The sequence below is a fragment of the Indicator indicator genome, chromosome 1 (assembly GCF_027791375.1).
Source record: "Indicator indicator isolate 239-I01 chromosome 1, UM_Iind_1.1, whole genome shotgun sequence".
Lineage (NCBI taxonomy): Eukaryota > Metazoa > Chordata > Aves > Piciformes > Indicatoridae > Indicator > Indicator indicator.
In genome coordinates, this window is record NC_072010.1 from 29,332,231 (window position 1) to 29,357,896 (window position 25,666).

At 40.6% G+C, this 25,666-nt stretch overlaps 1 protein-coding gene across 1 annotated transcript in view; it reads left to right on the forward strand.

Annotated features, from left to right (window-relative positions):
* Positions 1 to 10,738: 10,738 nt before the first annotated feature.
* Positions 10,739 to 25,666, forward strand: part of INTS6 (integrator complex subunit 6) — a 43,454-nt gene continuing 28,526 nt past the window's right edge. The window contains exons 1-3 of the mRNA XM_054391076.1: positions 10,739 to 10,849; positions 11,090 to 11,167; positions 11,920 to 12,069. Coding sequence (XP_054247051.1) covers positions 10,739 to 10,849; positions 11,090 to 11,167; positions 11,920 to 12,069 — 339 coding nt within the window. The remainder of the gene's footprint in view (positions 10,850 to 11,089; positions 11,168 to 11,919; positions 12,070 to 25,666) is intronic.

Sequence of the window (25,666 nt, forward strand, 5' to 3'; positions counted from 1 at the left end):
CTAACTAAACAAAAGTAAAAACTCCAAATGCCTTAGTGGAAACTACTATAAAACAAGTTTGCACAAGAGTAATAGGTATCAGTATTGAAAAATAATGGAGATAGAATATAATGAACAAATGCAGCGATGGATAAATTGGTGCTGTGGTGGAAACAGGCTGGAACATTCCAAACAATGTATAAATTAAAGCATAACAGAGCCTAATTCCCCTGGAATAAGGACTACTGTCCCATTCCCCATAAGTTAGTTGCAGTAGCTGGTTGGTGGAGGAACATACATGGGTTCAACTATGCTGCAATTGACTATAATCTGGTTACAGGGCTGTCGCTTACCTTGAAAATAAGAGCTTAAGTGATATCTGTCAGCCTTTGGAATCCATCAGGAGTTACTTATTAGCTGCTGCAGAAGCTGAGCACACAGCACAACCAATCATTGAAAATACGGAGAGTGAAAACACTTGTCAGACCAAATAAATAGTTTTGGCTTTATTCCCTCCTCCAGCTGAGGGGAGCCATACTGGATATCTAAATAGAAATGTCAAGTAAAACATGTTGTAACTTTTTCTGAAGGAAAAGGCAAGATAAAAAGGACATGAAATGGAAGACATGAAGAAAAAATAAGTGTCGATCAAGGAAAATAAATCACAACCCTCTCCCTCCCACTCCCCCCTCCCCCCCAGTGTTTTGGATATAATAGTTAGAAGCCTGATTTTTTTTGTCTCTTTTGCATTAAGTTTAATCTCCTACCAAGATCTAGTTATATAAAACACTGTTAGGCTCACATAAACCAGCCAACATGAATGCATGTAACAGGGTCAAGGCTCTAGAAAAAGAGAAATAACAAAAAAATAGAAATACCTCAGTCAATGGTAGGAGCAGGAGAATACCAGATAAAATATTACATTTGTCACACAACCATTGTACACAACACACTCTGCCAAACCTGGAGAAGTGTACACTTAGTGTCATCTTGAATTATTGTATGGGTTTTCTTGGACTTTTAATTTTGGGCATGATTGGAATATAGCCGTAAATTGTATATTGCCTTAAAAATGGCTTATCAACAGGAAAATATTAGAACTGATCCCAAAATGTTCGAGGCTTTCCAACTGCAACATCATGAAATCGAAGGCTATCTCAAACAACAAAAGAACTCATTGTTGACCAAAATAGCACTGCTTGGTGAGGACTGTTGTTATGACAAAAGGTAACTCGTATAATTCAAGGTTTGCTATAAGCTGACCTCAAGTCAGTTCTAAAACTTTCCTAATGAGAAAGGCTTTTGCTATGTCAGCTTGGTAAGAATTATCTTTTTGTGCTTTTCAAAGCCATGTTTTAAATGTCCTTCCCATTTTAAATACTTCTAAACCAAGACAATATTTTTCTGCAAGTTGGTGCTAGACAGACTTGCCCACCATGGCATCCATTCAAGTGTTCTGTAACAAACAGGCCTTGTTATCAGGGCTTCAATGTGTGCATAAAAGTAGAAAAAAACCCTTCGCACTTCACTTTAACTGTATCTTTTGAATAACATGCTCAACAAACAGTCCCAAACACCTTGCCAGAGGTGCTTGAAGTTAGAGAATACAGGTGAAGATATTTCTTCCCTGGTTGAAGGACACTTTATCAGGTTTGTTTTACTCTAGAAGATCTATGTCCTTTCCCTTATAGGTGGTTTTTGTAGTGATTTCCAGTTAGCTACCAGCTGAGGTTTGATAAATTTCCATTAACTATTAAGTGGCAAAAGACAGAGCAACTGGTGTCAAGACCAACTTGACACCAGTCATGCAGCTGCTTTGCAGAGAGAAGTCAAGTACATCTTTCTCTTGTGGTGTATTTTGATTTTGGGCAAAGGAGCGCAACGTATAACAACCACATTCAAAGTAGAAGCTGGATAATAAACTTCTGCACTGTAGCAATATTTCAAAGAGTGAGCTCCCAGCTCTCAAATACCACATGCAGGTGAATTATCTCAGTGGGAAGCAATTTAGGGATGAATGAATATTTCTGTCCTTTTGTCTATCAGACCATACCCATAATATTTGCCATTAAAAAAAAACAAAACCACAAACAAACAAAAAACCCCACCACAACCAAAAAACTCCACCTTATTGTTTTGCCTCCCTGGGAAGTGCTTGTAGACTAATTTTTAGCTGTAACTGCTTTATAGTCCAAGCTGACTGTAGCTGGAATTGGTGTCCCTTAGCTGCTTGATTAGTTTAGATAAATTCTGCACGCCTGTGTCTGGGATCCATGGTAATGGAGTTGTGTTGCTATGCTATGAAACGTGCAGGAGGGTCCAGTGCTTCAGGAAGGTTATGATTTCCGTGGCTACTGAAATTTGGTAGTATAGGCAAGAAGGAATGCTTGGAGGAACAAACAAAAGCAACTGTTGGAATGGTGACAAGGGATTGCTCAGGTCAGTGGGTATGGGCAAGGGCACTGATGTCCCAGGAAAGCGTCCCCAGGAGGGTTGTAACAATTATCTGAAAGACTGTTTAAAATGTTGTGGGGGATGAATATCCTAGTTCTGTTCCTGTCATCCTGAGGAAAGGCTGCATGGCAACATTGTATGTTACGGGTATTTGTGTGTGGAACTGTATTAACCCCTTAACAGACATGCAGGAGTTTTTAACCAGGTTTATGAGAAGAGAAAGCTAAACAAAACCAGGGTGGACTACTACAAATGATCCTTCTCATATTATCCAATAGACATAACTATTACTTCTGGCATCCTGACAAGAGAGGATTTTTTTTTTCTCCCCCGACATAACCTAGAATCTCCTCAGAACTGTAGTTTCAGCAAACGCAGATGACTCCTCCTGTCTTCACAGCCTAGGGGGCTGGAGGGAAGCTGAGAAGTCTGTACCAGTATTTCCCTGGGCACACTGGTATTATCAGGAATATATTCGACTGCTGCTGCCTGCTGCTACCAGCATCTCAAGGATGGAAAATAAGTTCAAGTGTAAAGGGAAGAGAAAGGGGGGAAAAAAACCACAGATAAAAATATCTTAAATATCTTAGGTTTTGTATGCTACAGGGTGTTTTCTGTTCTTGTTAGGTCTTGACAGACCAGATGAGATATGAAAGAGATGGAATAAATTTAAAGGGCTACAGCTGAGACAGGTTTCTGTTCTTGAACAGAATCCTACCTTAAGTGAAAGGAGCAACACAACACATCAGGAAGGATATCCAAAGAATTGCAAATCTATTTGAATTCTTGTATGTACTACCTTATTACAACTGTAGTTTTGAAATGTTTAAGGAGCTTTCTCCATGTTAGATTTAATATTCTCCCATGATACAAAATAGGAGAGGTCCTGCAGGCTCTGTTAAACACTGTTAAACACATGAAGACAACTCATAGCCTGGAAGACCTTTCAATCTAAGGCCTTTTCTAAAGGAAGTGCATGTATCAGTCTTGTTCAACATCTTTGTTGGTGACATGGACAGCAGCACTGAGTGCACCCTCAGCAAGTTTGCTGATGACACCAAGCTGTGTGGTGCAGCAGACACGCTGGAGGGAAGGGATGCCATCCAGAGGGACCTTGACAGGCTGGAGAGGTGGGCACAAGCCAACCTCATGAGGTTCAACAAGACAAAGTGCAAGGTCCTGCATCTGGGTCGAGGCAATCCCAAGCACAAATACAGGCTGGGCAGTGACTGGCTGGAAAGCAGCCCTGAGGGAGAGAGAGGGACTTGGGGGTGCTGGTGGATGAGAAGCTCAACATGAGCTGTCAATGTGCACTTGCAGCCCAGAAAGCCAACCAGCTCCTGGGCTGCATCAAGAGAAGTGTGGCCAGCAGGTCAAGGGAGGTGATTCTCCCCCTCTGCTCAGCTCTGCTGAGACCCCACCTGGAGTACTGCACCCAGTTCTGGAGCCCTGTTACAAGAGGGATATGGACATGCTGGAACGTGTCCAGAGAAGGGTCACCAGGATGATCAGAGGGCTGGAGCACCTCTCCTATGAGGACAGACTAAAAGAGTTGGGGCTGTTCAGTCTGGAGAAAAGAAGGCTCCGAGGTGACCTTATTGTGGCCTTCCAGTATCTGAAAGGGGCCTACAAGAAGGCTGGGGAGGGACTTTTTATGATATCAGGGAGTGATAGGACTAGGGGGAATGGAATAAAGCTGGAAGTGGGGAGATTCAGGCTGGACGTGAGGAAGAAGTTCTTCCCCATGAGAGTGGTGAGAGCCTGGAATGGGTTGTCCAGGGAGGTGGTTGAGGTCCTGTCCCTGGAGGTGTTTAAGGCCAGGCTGGATGAGGCTCTGGCCAGGCTGGTGTAGTGTGAGGTGTCCCTGCCCATGGGGGTTGGAACTGGATGATCCTTGTGGTCCCTTCCAACCCTGACTGATTCTATGATTCTATCAAACATTACAGTTTTATTTTAATGACAATAACCTCCTTGTCTTCTATTCTGGTGTCTTAAAACTTCTCCATCATCAAGTTAAATAAGAACAAGTGCAGAATTCTGCATCTGGGGAGGAATAACAGCAGGTACCAGTATAGACCAGAGGTCATCCTGCTGGAAAGCAGCTCCATGGAGAAAGACCTTGGAGTCCTATTGGACAGCAAATTATCCACGGGACAGTAATATGCCCTTATGGCCAAGAGGGCAAATGGCATCCTGGGTTGCATTAAGAAAAGTGTGTCCAGCAGGACTAGGGAGGTTCTCCTCCCTCTCTCCTCTGCCCTGTGAGAACACACCTCAAATATTGTGTCCATTTTTGGGCTCCCCAATACAAGTGGCAGGGATCTGCTGGAGAGAGACCAACAGAGAGCTATGAGGCGGATTGAGGGACTTCAACATCTATCCTATGAAGACTGAGAGACCTGGGACAGTTTTGTGTTGAGAAAAGAAGGCTGAGAGGGGATCTTATCAATGTCTATAAATATCTGAGGGGTGAGTGTCAAGATGAAGGTGCCCAGCGATAGGACAAGAAACAAGTACAAGCTAGAACACAAGAGGTTCCACCTCAACAGAAGGAGGCACTTCTTGACAGTAAGGTTTACAGAGCACTGGAACAGGTTCCCCAGAGAGGTTGTAGAGCCTCCTCTGGAGTCTTTCAAAACCTGTCTGGATGTGTTCCTGTGCAGCCTGCCCTAAATGATCCTGCTTTGGCAGAGGGGTTGGTATAAATGATCTCCAGAGGCCCCTTCCAACCTCTAACATTCTGTGATTCTGTGTGATTAATTGACTGACTTCTGCTGCCCCAGCACAGATGGCCCCCAAATAGATTAGTTTTTCCTCTGAAAATAACTGTGCGCTTCTATCAAAACTTTCTTTAGAATAACCTAAGTGCCTCAAAAATATCCATGAACTTAGTCTCCCAGTACCTACATTCAGTCTGTACAGTTAGAAAACAAAATACATCAAGCTACTGTAATATCCCTTTCCTTGCATTGCTACATTAACTATTCTTCCCCTGGATGGTGTTCACTGTGGTTCCAGCTCCCAAGCCAGGAAACAGCAAGGGATTTAGATGGCTGGAAGGATGGTGGAGAATACAAAAATCCCTAGGAAGCTTCAAAGGCTATTCTCTGGGTTTCCCAATGGATGGACAATGAAAAGGAGGCTGTCTTTGAAGATGGGCCAACAGACGCCAGAATGCAACGTTGTCGTTTAGAGGTCATCATTCTGCAAAGGGATGTAGTTTCACCGTGTTCTCATGCAGGGAAAGCCAAAGTACAGACTTCTAAAAGGTGCTAGACACTTTGAAAGGACAGCAGCTGCCTTTGCAAATTTTAGAAAAATTGGCATCCTCAGTCCAAGTCCTAGAATATACAGAAAACCCCCAGTTACCTTAATGTCAGTTTTCTGAAAAATTTTTGGAGTTACATCTTACCTGATCCCAGCCTTCGCAGTAACTACTCAGTCTAGGATGAGTTTTATACATTTACTTAAGCTACTTGAATTAGAATATTAAATGAGCTTCTTTTTGGTTATAATGTCAGCAAAAAAATAATACGGTCCAACCCCACTGGACTGAAACTTGTAAAAATGACAAAAAGCTACAACAGTGTAAGTGAAACAGAAGTGAAAAATAATATTTTATTTATGAAGAAAATCAAGTAAATTGAATGCACAGAACTTGGCTAAAGGAAGGCTAGAAGGAACAGGGCACATCTATTAAAAGACAATAAATTTAAACTCAGAATGCTTTGTAAAAATATAAACTTTAAAGATAAACAGTAACATAAAATTAGGCAAAGGAAAATGTAACACCTTTAAGCAGTAAAAAAAGTTTAATGGTGAAACTCTACAATATTCTAGAGGAAGCTCTGAAAAATTTACCTATGTCATTAAAACCTGGACTGAGTAAGATCTTGAAATATTCTTTGTGAAACAATTCTGTGTTGAGAAGAAGAAATCCAATCATAAAGTAAATAAAATTATATTGCTGATTGTAGTTCCCAGACCAGTTTGAAGGCCTTTAGCATGACATCTTCCATTCAAGCCTGCAGTTTAGAACAAAATAAGACTAACACCATGTGGTGGCACAACAAACTCAAAAACATCAACTGGGAGAAGATATTTAAGGAAAAAACACAGTAACAGCAAATGATACCAAAAGTACTTTTCATTATTTTCGTTTTTTTAAGGTATACTTTGATATTTGAGTTGATATTTGAGTTTCAATTTATTAACTCAGCATTCAAATTTAAAGTGAAATCTGCATTTTTAATACGATCTTATTTGTAACCAAATAGTCAACATTCATCTAAAGATCAGAATAATAGTATTCTTAGACATATATCCACATTTGTGCTTCCTCATGGATGCACAACAAATAACAAACAAAAGCTGGAATGTTTTGCATCATCAGGACAGCAAAAATATTCCTCCAGACAGACCATGCTGAAATCATTCATCTAGATTTAGGAGAAAAGGCAGAACTAGCTCATTTAGAGTACTCATGTGGTATAGCTCTGCCCACTATCTAGAAAAACCTGAAACCAAAGAAAGATGCATCTGTTTTCAGTGACAGCCTCAAGCTCTCTCCTGCTCAGCTGTGTCAGCTCTACCAGTAATGAGCATAAGCACTAATATCACGGAGTTTTGTTCCTTCGCTGCAAATCTCCCAGATTTATAAATGTGACTCTGATGGCAGTGCTAGCCATTGTGACTCTCACATCAAGAGGCTGATACAAAAGACGCTTGGGTTGATTATCTATCTTTGAAAGAATCTTTCTCAGTATTAATCAAACTGGCTTGCTCCCAGCAGAAAAGAACTAATGCCTACCAAAGACGACACACACCCAACCTTGATTCTGCTCTACAGGGGATGTAACACGGATCTAATAGAAGGTGCGCAGGTACAGGTAGAACTGAATGTTCCAAAGGGTTTCAAAGATAATAGCAAAAAGCAAGTACATATACTAAAAGTACAGTAAAGTAGTTTTGCTTGTATAAACCCCATTGGAACTCTGTACAAGTTTTGTCTGAGGGATTCTTCTATCAGTCATAATCATCAGGGCTGAGCGGACTAGGGGTAGCGTGGGCCAAGCTGCTTCAGCTCTACTTTCCTCTTGTGTTGATAAGAAAATTACAGCATGCCTACAGCTTGCAATTTTCAAAAGTGATTCAGAATTCATGCTGTTTTATGACCACTTCAACCATTAAGAGTTAAAATGGCTTTCCCCCTACCCCTTCTCTCTTCTTTTACTGGCAGTAAAATTTTAAAATTCAAAATGACCCTCCAGGATTTATTCAGTCTCCATGACCCAGGCTGGTTTTCACCATGACATTTTCCTGGTATGGCAAGGACTCTCAAATGCCTTTTTTCCAGCACTCAGAAGAAGGAATCATTGAAGAATTTCCCATTTGTGGGATGTTCCCCAAAAAGATACATGGTGCTTGACATATAAAAGGATGCTGTTTTTATTAGGATGGTCAATAAACCATCAGCTACATACAAACAGAAGATCCTCTTAGAAGAATGGGCCTGCCTCAGAAATTTAAAAAGAAGCCAATTAGAGGCCGACATTATGCACTCACTCAACATTACTCCCAAATGAAGTTACTAATCTCAATGCATGACTTAAGGCAGCACTGTGGCCTTTACTGAACTTGAATCCCACCACCTCATGGAGACAATTTACCAATCTAGCAACAGCCACTCTTGCTGACCTTCAGAGCTGCAGAAGACACATGAAACTTCCTGTGAGGAGCTGAGGGAAGGTGTCCCAAAATACCCTTACAGAGAGAAAATGACTGTGAATCAAGTCTCTTCAACAGCCTAAATATTTGTGTAAAAGGGGCTAGTATGCAGCTGGATTCCAGCATGACCCAGCAATGTGGCCTCTGCAGTGCCTGCTGGTTTGCTTCCTCTGACAGCAGGCATTTAGATTAACCACTAGAACCTGGACCAGAATAACCTTGATGCTGGTTAGGAGACAAAGCACCACTGCTGGAGCTCTAACATTGAACTGCTGGAAAGGTACAGCTCAAGAGCCACTGGATGTACACAAGGTTGGCCACTCTTGCCACCACCACTAAGAAAACCAGTTGCTGTATTTTGGTCGGCATCAACTTTAAAGATTCTTTCCCAGCTCTCACAACGTCCTTGAGATCAGAGATTCCTTAATGGCTTTGGATGGCAAATTGGGCTGAAAGGCATGTCCCTGACTTCACCCCAATGCATGATAAGAACAGTACAAGTCATAGATACAGCCTTGACAGGAAAGCCAAAATAAGCTGTTGACAGACATAAGAATGCATACCAATCTGTAATGGAAATATGATTCTATCCTTCTCTCTTCCTAGAAATTAAGTGCTAATCTGTCATTAGTCTTAACGAACAAACCAACCAACCAACGTGAAAACAGCCCAAACCAGCTCTTGCCTAACGCAAGAGAAATCTTGTCTGGAAGAATCAAACAAGGACATTGCCAATTTTATTTTGAGAGAAACAAGGAGCACAGTAGCTTCATACCTTCTAGAACAGTGTTTGTGGGAGCACATCAGCTGGATGGGGGAATAACAGATAGGAAGCAGAACAATCCCCTGAACAGATTGTACTAAGAAATGGCTCTGGAGTTACTGCTTCAAGGCTATGTCAGCAGAAAGAGCAGACTCAATTGCTGAGAAAAAAAAAACAAACCAAACCCCAAACTATTAAATAACAACTCAGAATTTTATCATTAATACTCCACAATTACATGACTTCTATGAAGTAAACCTGGAGTGCCGTAGCCTGGATCAAAGAAACATTAGTGTTAATATGTGTCTGTATGTAAGGAAAAAGGTGACAGCAACGCTAGCCAATATTTTTTAAAATTATTGTTACTATTTACTTTGTCCTAAGCATCGACTGAAATGCCAGATCATGTCCCTGGGAATTCATCATCCAAACAGTACCAAACACTATTTTCCATATCTTAAACCTAGAGGATATGATAGACGACTTAAGTACTCCCTGCCAAGAGCCTAAGTTCCATTGACCAGACGGCACCCTGCTCCCGGCTGACCTCGGGTTCCCTGGCTGCCCCCTCTAAGCCTAGGGGGTTGCACTAAAATCTGAGCGCTGTATACACCCTCTCTCAAAAGGGTGCTTTTCCTCCAGATGAAAAGAGAGGATACGCCAGGGCAAGTGGGGGCCCAGCGCCTCCGAGGATCTTCCCGCAGCCTCAAGGAGTGCCGCGACACCCGTCAGACAGTGGGGGAACCAGTGCCTGCCCTCTCCACCCGTGACTCACCCGCCCGCTCCCAGCGGGGACAAACCACCAGTGCCGGAGTCACCGCCCCGGCCGCCGCGGGGGAGACGGTAGCAGCCCGCGGTCCCCCGGTACCTCCCTCGCCACCCTTCCACAGCGGCCGCCGCCCGCCCAGCGCCACCGCGCCTCTAAGAGGGCGGGTTGGGCAAGGCACTACCCCCGCAAGAGGCGCCACCGCAGCGCTCTCGAAGTAGCCCGGCGAGAGTGGCGGTGGCGTCGGGCCCCTCCCGGCTCGCGCTACCGTGTTCTCCCTCCTCCCCTCCTCATTTCTGCGCCCCGTGAACGTCCATCCGAAGACCAGCACAAGCCAACCCGGCTCGACCCGACACGTCCCAGCCCCTGTCCCTCGGCCAAACCCCCGGTCCGCCCCACTGCGCATGCGCGGCAGCACCTCTCCCCCGCCGCCCTCTCCCTCCGCAACTTCGGCCGCTCCCCCGCTGCCCTCCCCCTGCGATTTGAATATGCTAATAGAGCGCTTACCGAGAGCCCTATGGTGGGGCTGATAGGCCGTCACGTGGGGCGGGGACGTGTCCTTCGGAGGCGGGCCCCGACCTGCCGAGGCTGCCTTAAAAGCGGGCGGCGAGCGAGGAAGCGCCTCAGTCAGAGAGAGAAAGTGCTGGGGTGGCGGGGCTGCGGCTGCTCCGCCTGAAACTTCTGAGTAACATCAACAGGGGGAGGGGAGGGCGGGCGGCGGTGGAGGAGGAAGGTGGTGGGGGGGAAGGTTAGCCAGCAGTGCAGCCCTATCCGCCTCTCCCTCATAAACCAGCCTGTGTTGGGCTGAGCAGGCCCCTCACACAAAGGAGGGCAGGGCAGGCAGGGCTGCCCCCCCTTCCCCCCCGCCTCGGCAGAGGGGCAGCGGGGAGGCGCCCTTCCCCGTGCAGAGCACTCACAGCCACTTACTCCTCTGCTGTCCCTCATCTTCTCTTCTCCCCCCACCCTTCCTCCCAACCCGCCCCGCGGTTCTCCCCTCAGCCCCCCGCCCGCTGTCCATGTAGCCGCCCGGCCGCCGGCCCCTCCGCACTATGCCCATCTTACTCTTCCTGATAGACACGTCCGCCTCCATGAACCAGCGCACCCATCTGGGCACCACCTATCTGGACATAGCCAAAGGCGCTGTAGAGACTTTCATGAAGGTACCGGCTCTGCCTTGCGAGAGGAGGCGAGAGAGAGCGAGAGTGACTGCGCGGGGAGGGGAGGGGGAGGCAGGGCGCGGGGGGCTGCCTGGGCCGGGGGCGCGGGGCGAGGGCGGGCGGGAGTGCGTGTGTGTGGCCAGGGAGGGAAGGGCCGTGCCGGGCCATGTCGAGCCAAGCCCGGGAGCTCTGGCGGCACCGCCGTCACTTGGCTCACTCTTTGCTTTGTCCCCCGCGTTGCAGCTCCGAGCCCGAGACCCGGCCAGCAGGGGAGACAGGTACATGCTGGTCACTTTCGAGGAGCCTCCCTACGCTATCAAGGTAACCCCCGCTCAACCCCTCCTCCCGCCGCTCCCCCCCGGCCTCCTTCCGGCCCCTCCGCGCCGCCGCGGGCCGTCGTTGGCGGCCGCCCCCCCGCCTGCCTCGCCCTGGCTGCCGGCGGTCCGGGGGAGCTCGGCACACACGGGCTCTGGCGGCGGCAGCGGCATCGCTGACATCAACATGGCCGACATTTTTTCCCTGTGTGGTGTGTGAGCAGCAATGAACTGTGGGGGATATTTATTCAAGTTGGGAGAAGTGACAGCAACTCCAAGGAGAGTTCAGCTTGGAAGGGGCGAACAGGGGAAGGACCGACTTTAGTCCGGAGAGTCCGGACTCGGAAGGAGACGGCATTTCCCTTACCCCTGCCGGGGCGGGGGGAGGACACGTACCGCGGTAGGTCCACATGACACAAGACAGTGTACATGTTGGAGGTCGCTTCACAGCGCAGTCGGCTTTCATCCAGAAAGGGCTGTGGGAGAGAGGCGTAAATAACTGCAAGGTTTGTGCATCGGTGATTTCACAGAAATTTGACACGTGGAACAACTAACAAAATCATAATTTGACAGATGGGGTGCTCAAAGGTTTGAGAGAAGTACATCTTTTCAGGCATTATGAAGCGACACTAAGTAACTTAAGAGGAGTTTTGTTAGCATTTCTGGTGAGCTGCATGCATCAAGGAAGGTACTTCCTCGTTTAACAGGATAGCAAAGTGCAGACGTGGAGAATAAGTCTTCTCACATCTCTCTTTTCAGGCTGGCTGGAAGGAAAACCATGCAACGTTTATGAATGAACTGAAAAACCTTCAAGCTGAAGGACTTACGACTCTTGGCCAGTCCCTAAGGACAGCTTTTGATTTATTAAACTTAAATAGATTAGTAACTGGCATAGACAACTATGGGCAGGTAGGTTGACTATTAATAGGTGGAAAAATCATAAAACACAAACTTCCCAGACACCAAAGTGTCCAAAGTGTGCATCTTCATGCAATACTCCATGGTGGGGCTTCAAAAGAAGAAATGCAGTCACTGACTATAGTCTGGTACCAAACTTTTTGGGTTTTTTTAAGAAAACAAAACAACTTTAATTATTCCTCAATTTTTCTCCAGTCATGTAGTCTCCAAGTTGGCCTTCTCAGTTAAACTTTGTCATTTTTTTGTATCAGGTCTCTGTTTCAGACCTGTAACTGGTGAGCCTGGTTGGATCATGAAAACTTGACTTTCTCTATACAGTGCTCTAGAACCATTTAGGAGATGAGCCATTTGTCTAATGACATTGTATGTTCAAAAGTACTGAATGGAGCACAACTTTTCCAAAACCCTTTCTTTCCAATGAGTTTACTACAACTTTTCTCTACATACCTGTATTTTTATAGACCTACTGGTTATATCACAGTACTGAGAAGCTGTGCTTTTCTAATGTCTATATTGCAGCTATCCCTTTAAAGCAGGACTCCTTCTTTGGGGATGGGCCAGACAAACTCTAGATTTAACATACCCAGTTCTTTATGATGCTGGATTAAAATGGGGATATGTTTCATGTAAAGGACATTAATATTAGGCAAAGCATACCATATTTTTCACATAGGGTGTACTACCTTGAATCTCTGCTCCCTCTACAGTCCGAAGATTAGTTACTACTGTTGGTATTTAACATGGGAATGTGGCTGTGAAAATAAGTTCTCTTCCTCTCCCCTTACCAGTCTAAGCAGAGTATGTGATAACATGCCATGTTTGTTTGGAAACAAAATTTCTCTCTCATGTTGCATTGTGTGGCTTTGCCACTAGGTGACCAAGTGAGGCTAAACATTTTTAAAATGCCAGTTTAGTGATGAAACTTTTTTAAAAACAAAGTGCTAGCTTTGCACATGGTCATTTTTTTTCTGTTATCATCTGCTGTCTTCTTACACATTTGTGTGCTAATCTCTCCCATTTTCTGATGTTTAGTTACATGAGCTCTATGAAGCTTTTTGTGAACACTTCTCACTTTAGGTGCACATGTAAAATACTTGCTCTTTCCCATTGCTACTGATAGTTCTAGCACTCTAATTAAACCTATGTCAAAAAATTTGCTCTAAGTAAACCAGCTGTGCTCAACTATTCAATCAAGTGGGCAGCTGAATTGTCTTGACTTTTGACTCACTAGTAGTGTGCATGCCTGTAAATAGTTGCTCTGTTATCTATGGAGCAATTACTTTCTCTGATCTTACTTGGTTATGAGTCTATCTGGGCTTTAACTCAACTTGCTTTTGCACAGTTTGCTTTGTTCCACATGTGGAGCTGGTTGTTGAAGAGATGCTCACATATGTAGTCAGGTGACTAAAGACAAATTCTTACTCTTTTTAGTGTCTGCAAAAAAAAATTAATGTATTGCAAGTGCCAGGTCATCTGCTGCTGAAGTCACGAGTTCCCATTTTGGCTCTACTAATCAAAGCAGTGTTTTTTCATAAATCAGATCAAATTCTGGAGCACTTAAACAGTCTTTCAGCACTCACAGGATGAGATCCAAGGCAGTTAACTTTCCTCAGCTGCACATTGGCCTTTTAGTACTATGTCGTATCCTGTCAAATTCCTGTCATTCATGGCTACTCTCAAGATAAACGGGTATTTAAATGTACATGGTACAAGAAATGTACAAAACCAGCATAATAAAAGTGATTATAATGCTCAGTTGCATTTGACATAGTTTTCACTCAGGGCATAAAGTGCTGATTCACTCTTAAAAGCAGTTGCAAATACTAAGGTCATCAAATATTTGAATACTCAACTAAAATACAACAGACACGTTTGAAGAGTGATTATCGTAGAGTGGGAAGAAAAGATAATTTTATAAAAATGCACCATTTAGATTATCTGAAGTGTGGTATTGCATGAAGTAATTAAAGTGTTATTAAGCTTTTCTCTGGAAAAAAATAATCTCTCTGTCTTAACATTTTTGACTATCACACTTGTTATTTTGCATCTAAGATATTTGCCAAGATCAATTTACATCACGTGTATGAATTGGAAAACAAATTTTTATTGGATGTACAAACAGCAAGACATGATTCAAGCTTGATGGGATTGTCTGGTTGTGTCATCCAAAGGCATGATGCCCTGTCCCTCTGCTGAGTATGAAATGTTTGTTTAAATGGCAGTGTGATTCATTATACTTCATTTCTTTCAAAGTAGACCAGAGTTCTCCATCAGCTGACTCCCAAACAAGAGTGATTCTGAAATGGAGGAAATGTCCTTCTTTGTATTTTCTTGCAACATCAGTGTTTGGGTTTTTAATATGAGTATTTATCATATTACCTTTTCAGTAAAGTACTGACTCAGTTCATGAAGATTGAGTTACCCAAGTGTACAGCTGTATTAGCTGACCACAGTTCCACACATTCAGATCTCAAAGGGACTCTGTCAATGCATTTAGACTGTCAAGATCCTGGAAACTTTTTCATAAGCTGTTTCTGATGTTAGTACTATTGTAGGACTTTGTATAAACCCTTTGCCGTATCTAGGGTTGTTGGATCCACATTTTTGTGAAGGTTATTGTCAACAAGAAAAGATTTTGAAAAGTACATGTGTTTTAAGGTGACTATCCCTATAATTTTTATATCACTTTCAGATGGATAGATTCTGTATTATATTGCTTTAGTCCAGTAATGGTTATATTTTTTCCTACCACATGTTGCTTTGTACTGATTGTGATAGCAGACGAATGAGCCTTCAAATAGGGAGTCAGCTTTTTGCATTCACTAAAAATAGTTGTCCTCTTCACCTCTTGCGTTTTTATAAAAAGCTTAGGAAAAAATGCAGGACTTGGATGTCTTCAGGAAGAAAGCGATTTAAACTCAAGAAGTTCAGTAAGGGCTCAATGTCATATCACACAAAACAGACTTCAGTTTGTGCTTAGCTTATTCTCTTCGTAATGCTTCCCTTAATTCAGCTTCTCCATTGTTTCAGGTAGTCTGAAATACCAAGCCTTTTACTAGCAGATTTTATGTCCTCCTGTAATACTCTCTCAAATCTTATGGCTAAGGCTAATTCAGCAGTACATGTGTAGTCACAGTTTAACTGAATAGTTTCAAGTGAAGCAAGTGTGCAGGTTTTTGTAGTTGATTGAAGGGTAAAATACTAATAGGTGTGTTTCTGTGGAAACACAAAACATGAAAAATGTAGCTGCTGTTATAATAGTGTAAAATGAAAACAAATGGTTGAACAGTCTGTGTACTTCAGTTATTTGCAGTTTCTAACGAAGTTTCTAGGACTGAGCTCTGACTCTAAGGTAAGTAAAATATGTGTCAATGGTGTTTTGATACTTTATCTGCAAAGGAGCAACACAGCACTACCAAAACTTACATCTGATGGATGTTTTGAAATTGCTAAAGCTCTGATTCTCTCATACCCTGTGTTTCACCTTGCCTATTGTTACTTGAGTAATGAAAGTCTCTCTACTGTTTTTTTTTTCAGCAGTATTGTGTAGAATGAGGTTTGAGAGGATAAAATGTCCTTATCTGAGTGAATTTCAAAGTGGTATTTTTTTTCTAAAAATTTTTCAGGGTGAAATTTTATTTTAATATTGCAGCTAGAAACAGTTCTTTTCAATAACATAAGCTTTTAATGAGCTTTTTATCTCACTAGAGTATCTTGCATGTATTGTTCAGCATCGTAATTATTATTGATATGGTAAAACCAGCTTAGAGATGAGTTTGACTTTTAAACAAATTTGATATAACAAAAGCACATGCTAACTAAGTTGTTTTGAAACAAAGTCAGCTGTAGTGTTGCTATAATGCAAGTGGACTTAGTGTTTTTCATTCACAGCAATGAATAAGGTGCTCTCTGCATTGAGACAAATACTAAAACTGAAACCGTTTTGATGACTTACAATGTTGTGTGCGGTCTCAGTAAAAGCCTTTTTTTCTGCAATGCATTTCACGTGTACAAAGGCACTGATCTTTTGAGTCAAAACTAAAATCCAAATGGAATTCAGCTGATTAAGAACATTTTGTGAATTTACAGATATGCTGAGGACTGGAAGGACCTATTTCTCACCTGGAAGTTGAAATGTGTCCCACATAGTTTTTTTAACTCCACAGTTTTTTTTTTTTTCCAAGGCTTTTATTCATACCATGTGTGATCGTCTTGAGTTAACTGCTGCTTTGTAGTTCTCTCTGAATATACAGTTAGACCTATTTATAAGTACAATAGCAGTATCTCTGATATATTCACACAGTAAAACTCAGTACTGATATGTAGAGATCATCATGTTTTGCCATAATGGCTTAAATCCTATAGTATTCCAAATACATGTATAAAGCATACTCAAGAGATAAGTCTAATTGTGCTTGTATGCACACAACAGTACTGATTTTAAGTCACATGTTGTAAAGTGACTTCTTGCTTATGTGCTGATCTGTGTCAGGGATCTGCTTAAAAATAATAGCCCAACAATCACATGAAATATTGCCCCTTAATGTTGTATTTAATATGCTTTTGCATTATGTATTTTCCTTAAATTGTTCAGCAGCTTTGTTTTCCAGTTGGTTTCTGAGGAATTTTACTGGATTTCCTTGCTTTCAGAAGTCATAGTCCTTTGAGCATGACTTTTGTCTTGGTATTCTGAGGTTATAAACACTGTACTGACATGATCAGTGTTGAGAGTCTATCCAAATCTGGAACCAAAGCTTAGGTTAGCATTTCCTGCTTTGTCATGCTGGCACAGGTGCACAGTCCCTTTGTTTCTTGTGTTGAAAGAGTTTTGCACTTACAGAGCAACTCTACCAGTCTTTTACCACTTACCAAAAAAAAAGGAAAAAACAAATCCCCAAATGGGACAATTTCAGCAGAAAACAGCATAGCAGGCTTAGGCATAGTAATCACAGAAGTGCATATATAAAAGGATTTATAGTTTCCTGTTTTCTGCAGAATAGAAATTATTTTAATGTGAACCTATGTGCCTATTAATGTCAAAGACCTATGTGTGAAGTGCTCGTGAAAGTCAATCTTTCTCACCTCCTACATGATGAAATTAAGCGTATTGCTTCTAATTTACACTTTTTAGGCTGTAACCTTTAAACATGCCATCTTGTCTGCTGTTAATGTTTCTAATTTTCTGTTTTATAGTATCCTTTAATGAGAGCTACATCAGATATTGTTGCAAGTGTTTTTTTTGGTGTTGTGAGGTGGAAGTCCATGATTTTCAGTGTTCCCAGAGCTACAGAGTTCACTGTCAATCTCAGCATTCGCACTAAACTTTAGTGTTCTTAAAGTTCTGTCTAGTTCTAAAGTACTTGTTAAAAAGAATTTAAAAGCTGAAACAGGCTTGCACAAAGTACTTTATTTTTTCTGATAAAAATGATCTTGTCAATCTGCTTCACTGGCAGAATTGAGATACTTACTTATGATCTGAATATCAAATATGCATTGACCACTTTGAATCCTTAAGTGCTCAGTATTCCAATAAATTTGATGTGGAGGGAGCAGTGCTATAATGTGTTCATTGTGGCTTTGATTTCTAAGGGTCAGGTGATAGAGATGTCTGTGTCTGGCTGATAATCTTGGATTTACTAAAAAGTCATTGGAGAATGTCTGAGGAGAGTTAGGACTATTAAAATTTTCTCTTGGCTTGACTTTCTATCTAAAACTGCCTCAAGTCATTATAGACTCCTTGAATACACTGGATTTCTTATTTGGGTGCTTCAAGGTGCCATAGTTGAAGTACTCTGGTGTTTTTGAAAAGCACTTGCACTTCATTACAGCCAGTTGGGAGGCAGAGCAAATAAGTATCGATAAAGCACCAGGAATTCAGTTATATGTGAAGTACAAATTGGTGTTTCGTTTTTTTTCCTGAACGTCTCTGTTACATCTATGTTCTTTAAGCTTGTTTTCACTTCTTTTATTGAATGGTTACATTCATTCTTGAATGGTCCTTGGAGACATATCTGAAGCTTGGAAGAACTGTTATTTGTGTATGTCTGAATTTCAATTCATCTGAGGCTCACTTGAAACTGTGATTGCATTGCAATTGCTGTTGCTTTTTTCCTGTACATTCTGTACCTTTAACAATGTAGTGAGTCTTCTAATTCATAGCATATTCACATATCTGCATCTTCCACTTAAAGAACCCAAGTATGTCCCCTTCATGGCTTTTTAGCATCTTTTTGTCTGGTCCTTCTTTCATGGTGTTTTCATGGTGTATGTGCAACAGATTAGTATTTCATGTAATTTACATGAGTTAGTATCTAGCTAATGCACAACTCTATTAAATGTCCAGTTTGCACTGTGCACAAAAAAATTTCATCTGTGATAAAAACATCTTTGATTCTTTTTGTAAGTGGACTAGCCTGTGAGCCGTATTTCTGATGATCCTGTGGTGTATTTCTGTGATGTCTACAAAGGATGTAATGTATTCATGAGGTGTTCTCTATGCATCAGCATACTTTTAGTTACAATTCTAAGTATTGACAGTAAATATAATTTCATATTTATTATGATGTATTTAATCACTCTGGTACTGTAAAGTTGACCTATAATGGACTAGATTTCTCAAAAATGTATTGTTTAGGCAATTTCAGTCTTACATTAATGAACAGTGAAGTGCCTGTTACCTAAGCACCTGTTGTTTTCATTATAGAGTGAGTGTCTCTGACTCAGTTAATTGATTTGCCCTACCTTACATAAATATACAGTCTACTATAGATTTAAACCTATTTTTTTTTCAGTGGGGAAACTAGGTTAGTGCCTACAGCTGAATTAAAATAGGTAAGAAATTGCTGGCTGCAAGATGTGATACCAGCTGTAGTCAGGCACCTTGAACAACTGTGGTTAGGACACTGGATAGAAAAGACTTCTGTTTTTTATGAGAGGACAAGAGGTTTTGTCAAAATCTGATCCTACTGTAATTATTCTAATGTGGGTGGTGAGTGTGGATCTTGCAGCACTGCAATGGTAGGTAACTAGAATAGAAGATAAATAAGTGTTGATTATGTCTAACATATTTCCATTGCTTTAACATTGGAAGTCTTTTAGAAGACCTATCTAGCAGGAACCTCAGTGCAGATGAGGTCTCTAGTATGGAATTTTGACTGTGAATTTGGACACACGTATTGCAGATAATGTTTAATGTTGTGTTGTTGACTTGGCCAGGAAACTTTTACCCCAGTAATGACATCTGTTACCTGCTCAGTGTAACCATTCCCATTTCCTTTAATATAGAATATTTTCTTCTTCTATTTATATGTAACTGCTACTGCTTGTGGATAGCAGGGTGTTAATCTGATTTTGTCCAATAATACTGTTTGAAGATACATTGCTTGAATACACTATGCATTCTGTCAGTTACCTTGAGTTAAAAAGGTACATTGGACAAACCTAGAATATTTGTCATTGGAATTTGGAAGTTTAGAGTACTGACATTCTTTTTTGATGCTCAGCATACAGAATATGAGTGAGAAGTGTCCATCTTCTACCAATACTCCTCCCTTTGGACTTTAAATCCTATAATGCTGACTTTATTTTATACATCTATGTGTAAGATATACCCAGTGTAGCTGCTTGCCCTCCTTCTGAACCTGTAGCTGCTCATGTGCTCATAGTTGTGCCAAACTTGCTTGAAGTTGTCAGTATGACTTCATGTAGTACAATAAATGATTGATTCACATCCTTAACAAGCTGGACTGTGAACCCCATCATTAAGAATCTGTTCTAAAACAGCCAAGTTGCTGCTGTTGTAGTGGTGATAAATTCCATGAGAGAGTTGTAGGGGGGAGTCTTGGGGCAGTTAAGAACTGCCCTATGTTCATTAGTCAATAAGCTGCTTTCAGTCAGCTTGTCAGTACTCTGGGTTCATAACCTCCCAAAAAGATGGGAATAGTTTTATATGAAACCCTCTTTGACTTTTCCCATTGTAGGTGTGTTTGTTTGGGGTTGGGTTTTTTTGTATTTTCCCTACTCGGTGTCCTGGCAGCTGTGAGACTCCTTACCCTTCTCCAGTATATGGAGAGCAGAGGCCTGGCTTATTAGCACTGTCAGTTGCACTGACTGAGCCAGCACCAGCTATGTGAAGTCATTGCTGTGAAGCAGAAAGGCTGCAGTAATTATGGGCTTGCTCAAAGCTTGACAAGGTCAACTATTTTTGGAATAAAACATTCAGAAATATTTCAAGGAAATATGACCAAAATCATCTTTAAACCCAAAAGTTCTTTGGGGCTGACTCTAAAGTCATGTTTGGTGTGACTGGTTATTTTAGCGTTTTTCTGTTTTGTTTTGTTTTTTTAAGTGTATAAAAGCTCAAATATAACCTATTTTTAGCAGCTTACATGTACTATATTCAGTTAATTAACTTTGGAAACCACCAGGATTTCTTGCTTGATTATCCAATTTCAGATAATTCCAGTAGTGATTCATTTACTAATCTGTAACAAACTAATAAGGTGCATCTTCACTTTTTTTTCTTTGTGAGGGGAGGGAGGGGTTTTCTGGCTAGTTGTTTGGTTGATAGGTTTTGGTTGGTTTGTTTTGGTGTGGGATTTCTTGTTTGTTTGTTTTAAGAGTACCACTTAATTGTGCAAGATTCAGGAACTTACTTGATTTTAAAATTTACGAAGGACCTAATCTAAAGTGGAGCACTTAGAATTTAATCAAGAAGTTATCACTTATATAATATGTTATTTAGAACTCAATTAAATTTGTTCTTAGATGAAAGAAACAGGACAAACTTTTATACTAAGCTGATATTTTAGAATCTCTTGAGTTAGTAATGATGGGGACTGTATGATTTAGGAACATGGAGACATCAATATATCTTGAGATTGTGAATTTGATATCTTAGTAAATCACAGCATGTGTTCATCGTTCCTTTGTTCAGTATGAACTTACCTTCTGTTTTTACATGTGCACTATTCAATAAGGAGATCTGTGTATTCCAAAATTATAATTTCTTGCATTGAATCTATTTTTTCAGGCTGCTATGGGTTGCTTTCTTAGTTTCCTTTCTGTTTGTTTTGTTGCTAGAACAGACTTTCGGAGTACAATTTCAAAATGTCTGAAGTTGTGCAATTGAATAGTCTTTAGGCAGTACACTCAGTGTAAGACTTGGAAACATAGAACATGTAAATTTATAAGCACCTGTAAGAACAGTATTAAGCACAGAACTTTGTTGCATGTTCCACGTACAATGAAATCATTGCCTATAGAATGCAAACTTGCAAGATCAGGCAAAGCAAGCAACAACTATGCTTAAATGTATTTATTATTTTTATTATTAAATTTTTGGGGAAAAGGTTGCAATTTCTCTTTTCTTGCACAGTTCAGTTGTTTTGTCTCTGTAGTATTCTTAATTACAGAAGTAATATCTGAGTGGATCTTTGATTTTTGTTGTGGGGCTTTTTCAGACTGGGCAGGCCAAGTATAAGATGACATACATGTGGAGCTTCAATAGTTAATTGAGGCCTTAAGTGGTCATTTTTTAAAAAAAAGATTACTTTAAAAGTGCATAGGAGGAACAAATAACTTCTAAAATCCCATTTATTTTCCTAAATACTTCAAATTTCCTTTTCTTAAATGGAACTTATGTAGCCTATATTATGGAGATAACAATTGTTTGCTCCATTCTTACGATTTGCTGGTTTGCTGAGAAGTTTAATTTCTGAATCAGCTTTAGAAAAAGACTGCTGTTGCACTGGTTCTATTTTGGAACCCTTTTTCTGACTGTTTCTTTTTTTTTGTGTATGTGTGTTTTGTTTAAGTCTGTAACCCACTTGTTCCAGTCACCTGAAATGCAGAAAACTTCAGTTGTATCACTAAGTCAGTGTCCTACCTACATGTGCAAAAGTATTTTTATCTACTGCTCATCTGTAGTGCTGGTAAAGGATGAAGCAAAACCTACATAACTTTATAATCCGCCATTGACATTCCAAATAAGAAGCTGTGATTGGTGCATGTCTTGGATGTTGCAGTAACTCTTAGGCATTTGCAATGTACTTATCTAAAGAATTGTCCAGGATATGAAAAATTACTTTGACTATAATAATCGTGCTGTAACCTATGTGGAAGAAGAGCTGTACCTAGCTGAGTTTAGGCTTTGAAATCTTACCTCATGGAGGAAACGTCTTTTTTTGGTAGCTGTGCTTACTGCAAAATCACTGCCATTGGTACTCTGACTTTCAGAGTTTGAGCACAGGAGAAATAATTACCACTTGAGCATCATTTTCCTTTTCGCAGGGAGAAAATATGGTGAGTTAATGGAGCCTGAGTTCAGACCTTGATAAATTCTAACAGACTTTCTTAAAACTCTGTTTTAAGACTTATTTTTCCAAAAGATAAAATATTTTGAGAGATAATACTGTTCTATAGCTTCAAAAGAAAAGAGAGTGTGTGCAATACAGCTGAATGCTTGTGGCTGAAGCCTTCCAAAAGATGGGCAATCCACAGCAGAGAAGGGTGAAGCACAATGACAGTATGTGCTGTCCCTGGTGTCAGAAACCATGAACTAACAGTTGGATTACGCAGAATTAGATCTAGAGGCTAGGGCTCTGTGATTATTTCATATTTGTACTTATACAATCATTTAAGGGTCTTTCAGATATACACAGTTCTAGAAAAGCATTTACCTGTTTATACCTATTTGAGGTAGCATTCAAACAGCATGCCTTTTATCTCGTGGTTACCTCATGTAAGGACAGATTTTATTAACTTGTGCCCCCTCTGCTGGCTGTTTTTCCTGTTACAAAATAAAGATACAAGTTTACATAGGATGAGGTGCTCTGATGTGCTCTCTTGGCCAAACATCAAAAATAAGTCTCTTTTATGCAGGTAAAACCAGCTAAACCTATGTGAGTTCTAATTTGAAAGAGTAAGGGTTTTCATAGTGCATAGTTATGGGCTCAGTGTTTGTCAAATCTGTTTTTCCTTCATACCTCAGTTGAGGAGTTTTATTTTTTACTCACTGCCTATGTGTGTATTATTTCACGTACAGAGGAACTAGATCTTTGTGGAACTTGGAACTATGGACTTTGAGCTTCTGAATCCTGCTTTTATTCTCCACACTTCTGATAGCAGTGATTTTCCCTGTAAGATGTAGAACTCCTTTCTTTTGGATGTACTAAAGGGCTCTCTCAAATTGCCTTTAACAGGTGATTAATTTACCTGTGCTGTCTCTGAAACCTGTGAGTGACTGAGATATTATTCCTAGCTGCCTAGCATGAAGGGAAGGTGAAGCATAAATCCTCTTGCCTTGGATGCTGCCAGGAGAGTTAAAAGGTTTCAGCATTCTGATAGAGGATGTATGTCTGTACTGCAGATGTTTGTGAACTAGAGTTAGCAGTAAGATCCCCCCCACTGTCCTGCAGCCCTTTCAGAATGTCTGAGTATTTTTTTTATTGATGGTAGTGTGATTTCTGGAATAGTGTTTTGTTAGATAGTTTCATAAGATTCCAATCTGTGATGGATCTGGTATGTGTCTTTGCCATTAATCAGGCAACAAAGGTGAATTCTGGTTTATATTAAAATTTCTTTTATGACTTAAACTTCATAACAGACTTCAAAACACTTATATCCTGTTTAAAACTCAAACTGGTTAGTATAGCTTTCATTGAACTGGCTTCTGAAAGTGATCTTGAAATGCATGTGCTGTGCATGTATCTGATTATCTGTTAGTAAGGCAGAATTGCTACCACTGCAAAACTGCATTGCTTATTAAATAATCAACAGCATCAAGGGAATGCATCAAAATCATAGGGACAGCAAAACAGGCACATTAGCAACCTTCTTTATGCATGGAGCCTGACTAGTCAGAGATACTAATCCCATGTAGAATTGTAGTATGTTCTTCAGTTCTTACTCAAACTAAAAGTATAGAAGTCTCTCTGACACTTAAGTGGTTCCTGTTCATGGGGTCCATTTCTATTTTAAAACAACCATAACAAATAAAATTTCAAAGCAGTTTTTATCCTGTATGTTCAGTCTCTTGGATAACACCATGAATTAATTTGAAGGTGCCATACTTTATAGTCTGACCACAGAATCATGGAGCTCTACTGTACCATGTCCTGTGAGAAGTCAGATTTATCAAAACAAATGTTCTGGTAGAATCCAATTGTCATTCTTGTTCTTCCCCCTCCCCCTGCCCCCGGTGTGTTCTTGTGTTCTGGTAGATCACAGAGTTTCATAGTATACTTGTGCAAAATATTAATTAGGTGATATGTATGCAGCATAGCTTCATCTGGGAGAGTTCCTGTTCAAAGACGTTTTGCTTCTTGTCAAGTAGGAAGAAAGAATTTAGTACTCTACTGAAGTGGAAAGTATATTCATTCCTGAGTATGTAATACCTGCATGATTATGTCTGTCTACCTATGTTTTAAAGAAATCTTAAAGTACTTTTTGTGAAGAGTTATATTGCCAGTTATGAATTAACTAAAACACCACTATGATGCCAGCATATTCAACTCTGACCTAGCAAACAATTGTGTAAATGCATAAAATACAGTTGATTCCATAGGTCTTCACAGCTATATTGATTCCTTCAGCAGGGGTAATAGAAAACAGTCACTTGCTGGAAATGCAAGTGGGACAAGCGAGAAGTTGTATTTAAGCTGTTACCAGTTTTTAAAGTAATAGCTTTAAAGCTAATATTTTTGCCATCATTCTGACTTTTAGATTTCATTTTGAACTATTGTTTTTGAACAATGGTTGCTCACAGATTCTCATGAGCATTTATGAGAATCTTGACCTTTTAAATTCCCAAAAAAAATGACCAAGTAAAAATAACTGGTAGTGCACTTTTGTATTTTTTGGTCAGGTGACTAAATTTACTGGCAGTTAGGTTTGATACTTCTGAAAAGAAAAAGGCTCTCCTGAGATAATATATTGTGTGATGGATGTGCAATACAACTGTTAAAATTTTATGGTTTACTCAACTACATACCTTTTAGACTCTTCATTGTGATTGGAAAATTAGTATTTTTTTGTGTTCTGTTTCAAATACACACTTAATTTCAGTTTACATTTATTTTTTAATTCCTAGGTTTTCTTGGGTGCAAAGCTTTTATGCTACTAAATATCTTTAGTAGTAGTTGCTTGTCAAACGTTGTTAGTCTCTGACTTGGCAATTTTTTGGGGTTGTTTTTCTGCCTTAGCTATTTCTTGATTTTTCAAGACTTCTGACCCTGAAACCAACATTTAAATGTCCATTGAGATAACAGTAGTCTTAAATCAATTTTCTCTTATTGCATGTGTAATACTGAATACTTGCACTTTTAAAGATCCCAGTTGCTCTTAAATTGCTTTACCGCTATACTTTGAAGAAAAAGGTGCATGAGTGTATTAATCATACTGAAACTTATTACTAAACTTAGTTTCTTACAAAAGTGAATTCTTAGTTTTGAGAGTCTTAAAAGGGTAGCAGTTTTTCTTGATAATTTGATGGTCTTCTGGTTTGAACTGAGGCTGCCTCCGAGAGCATCATGCAAACTGGGGTGGACTGGCTGTGCCTCTTGCTGGGACCTGGTGTGAACAGTGCAGA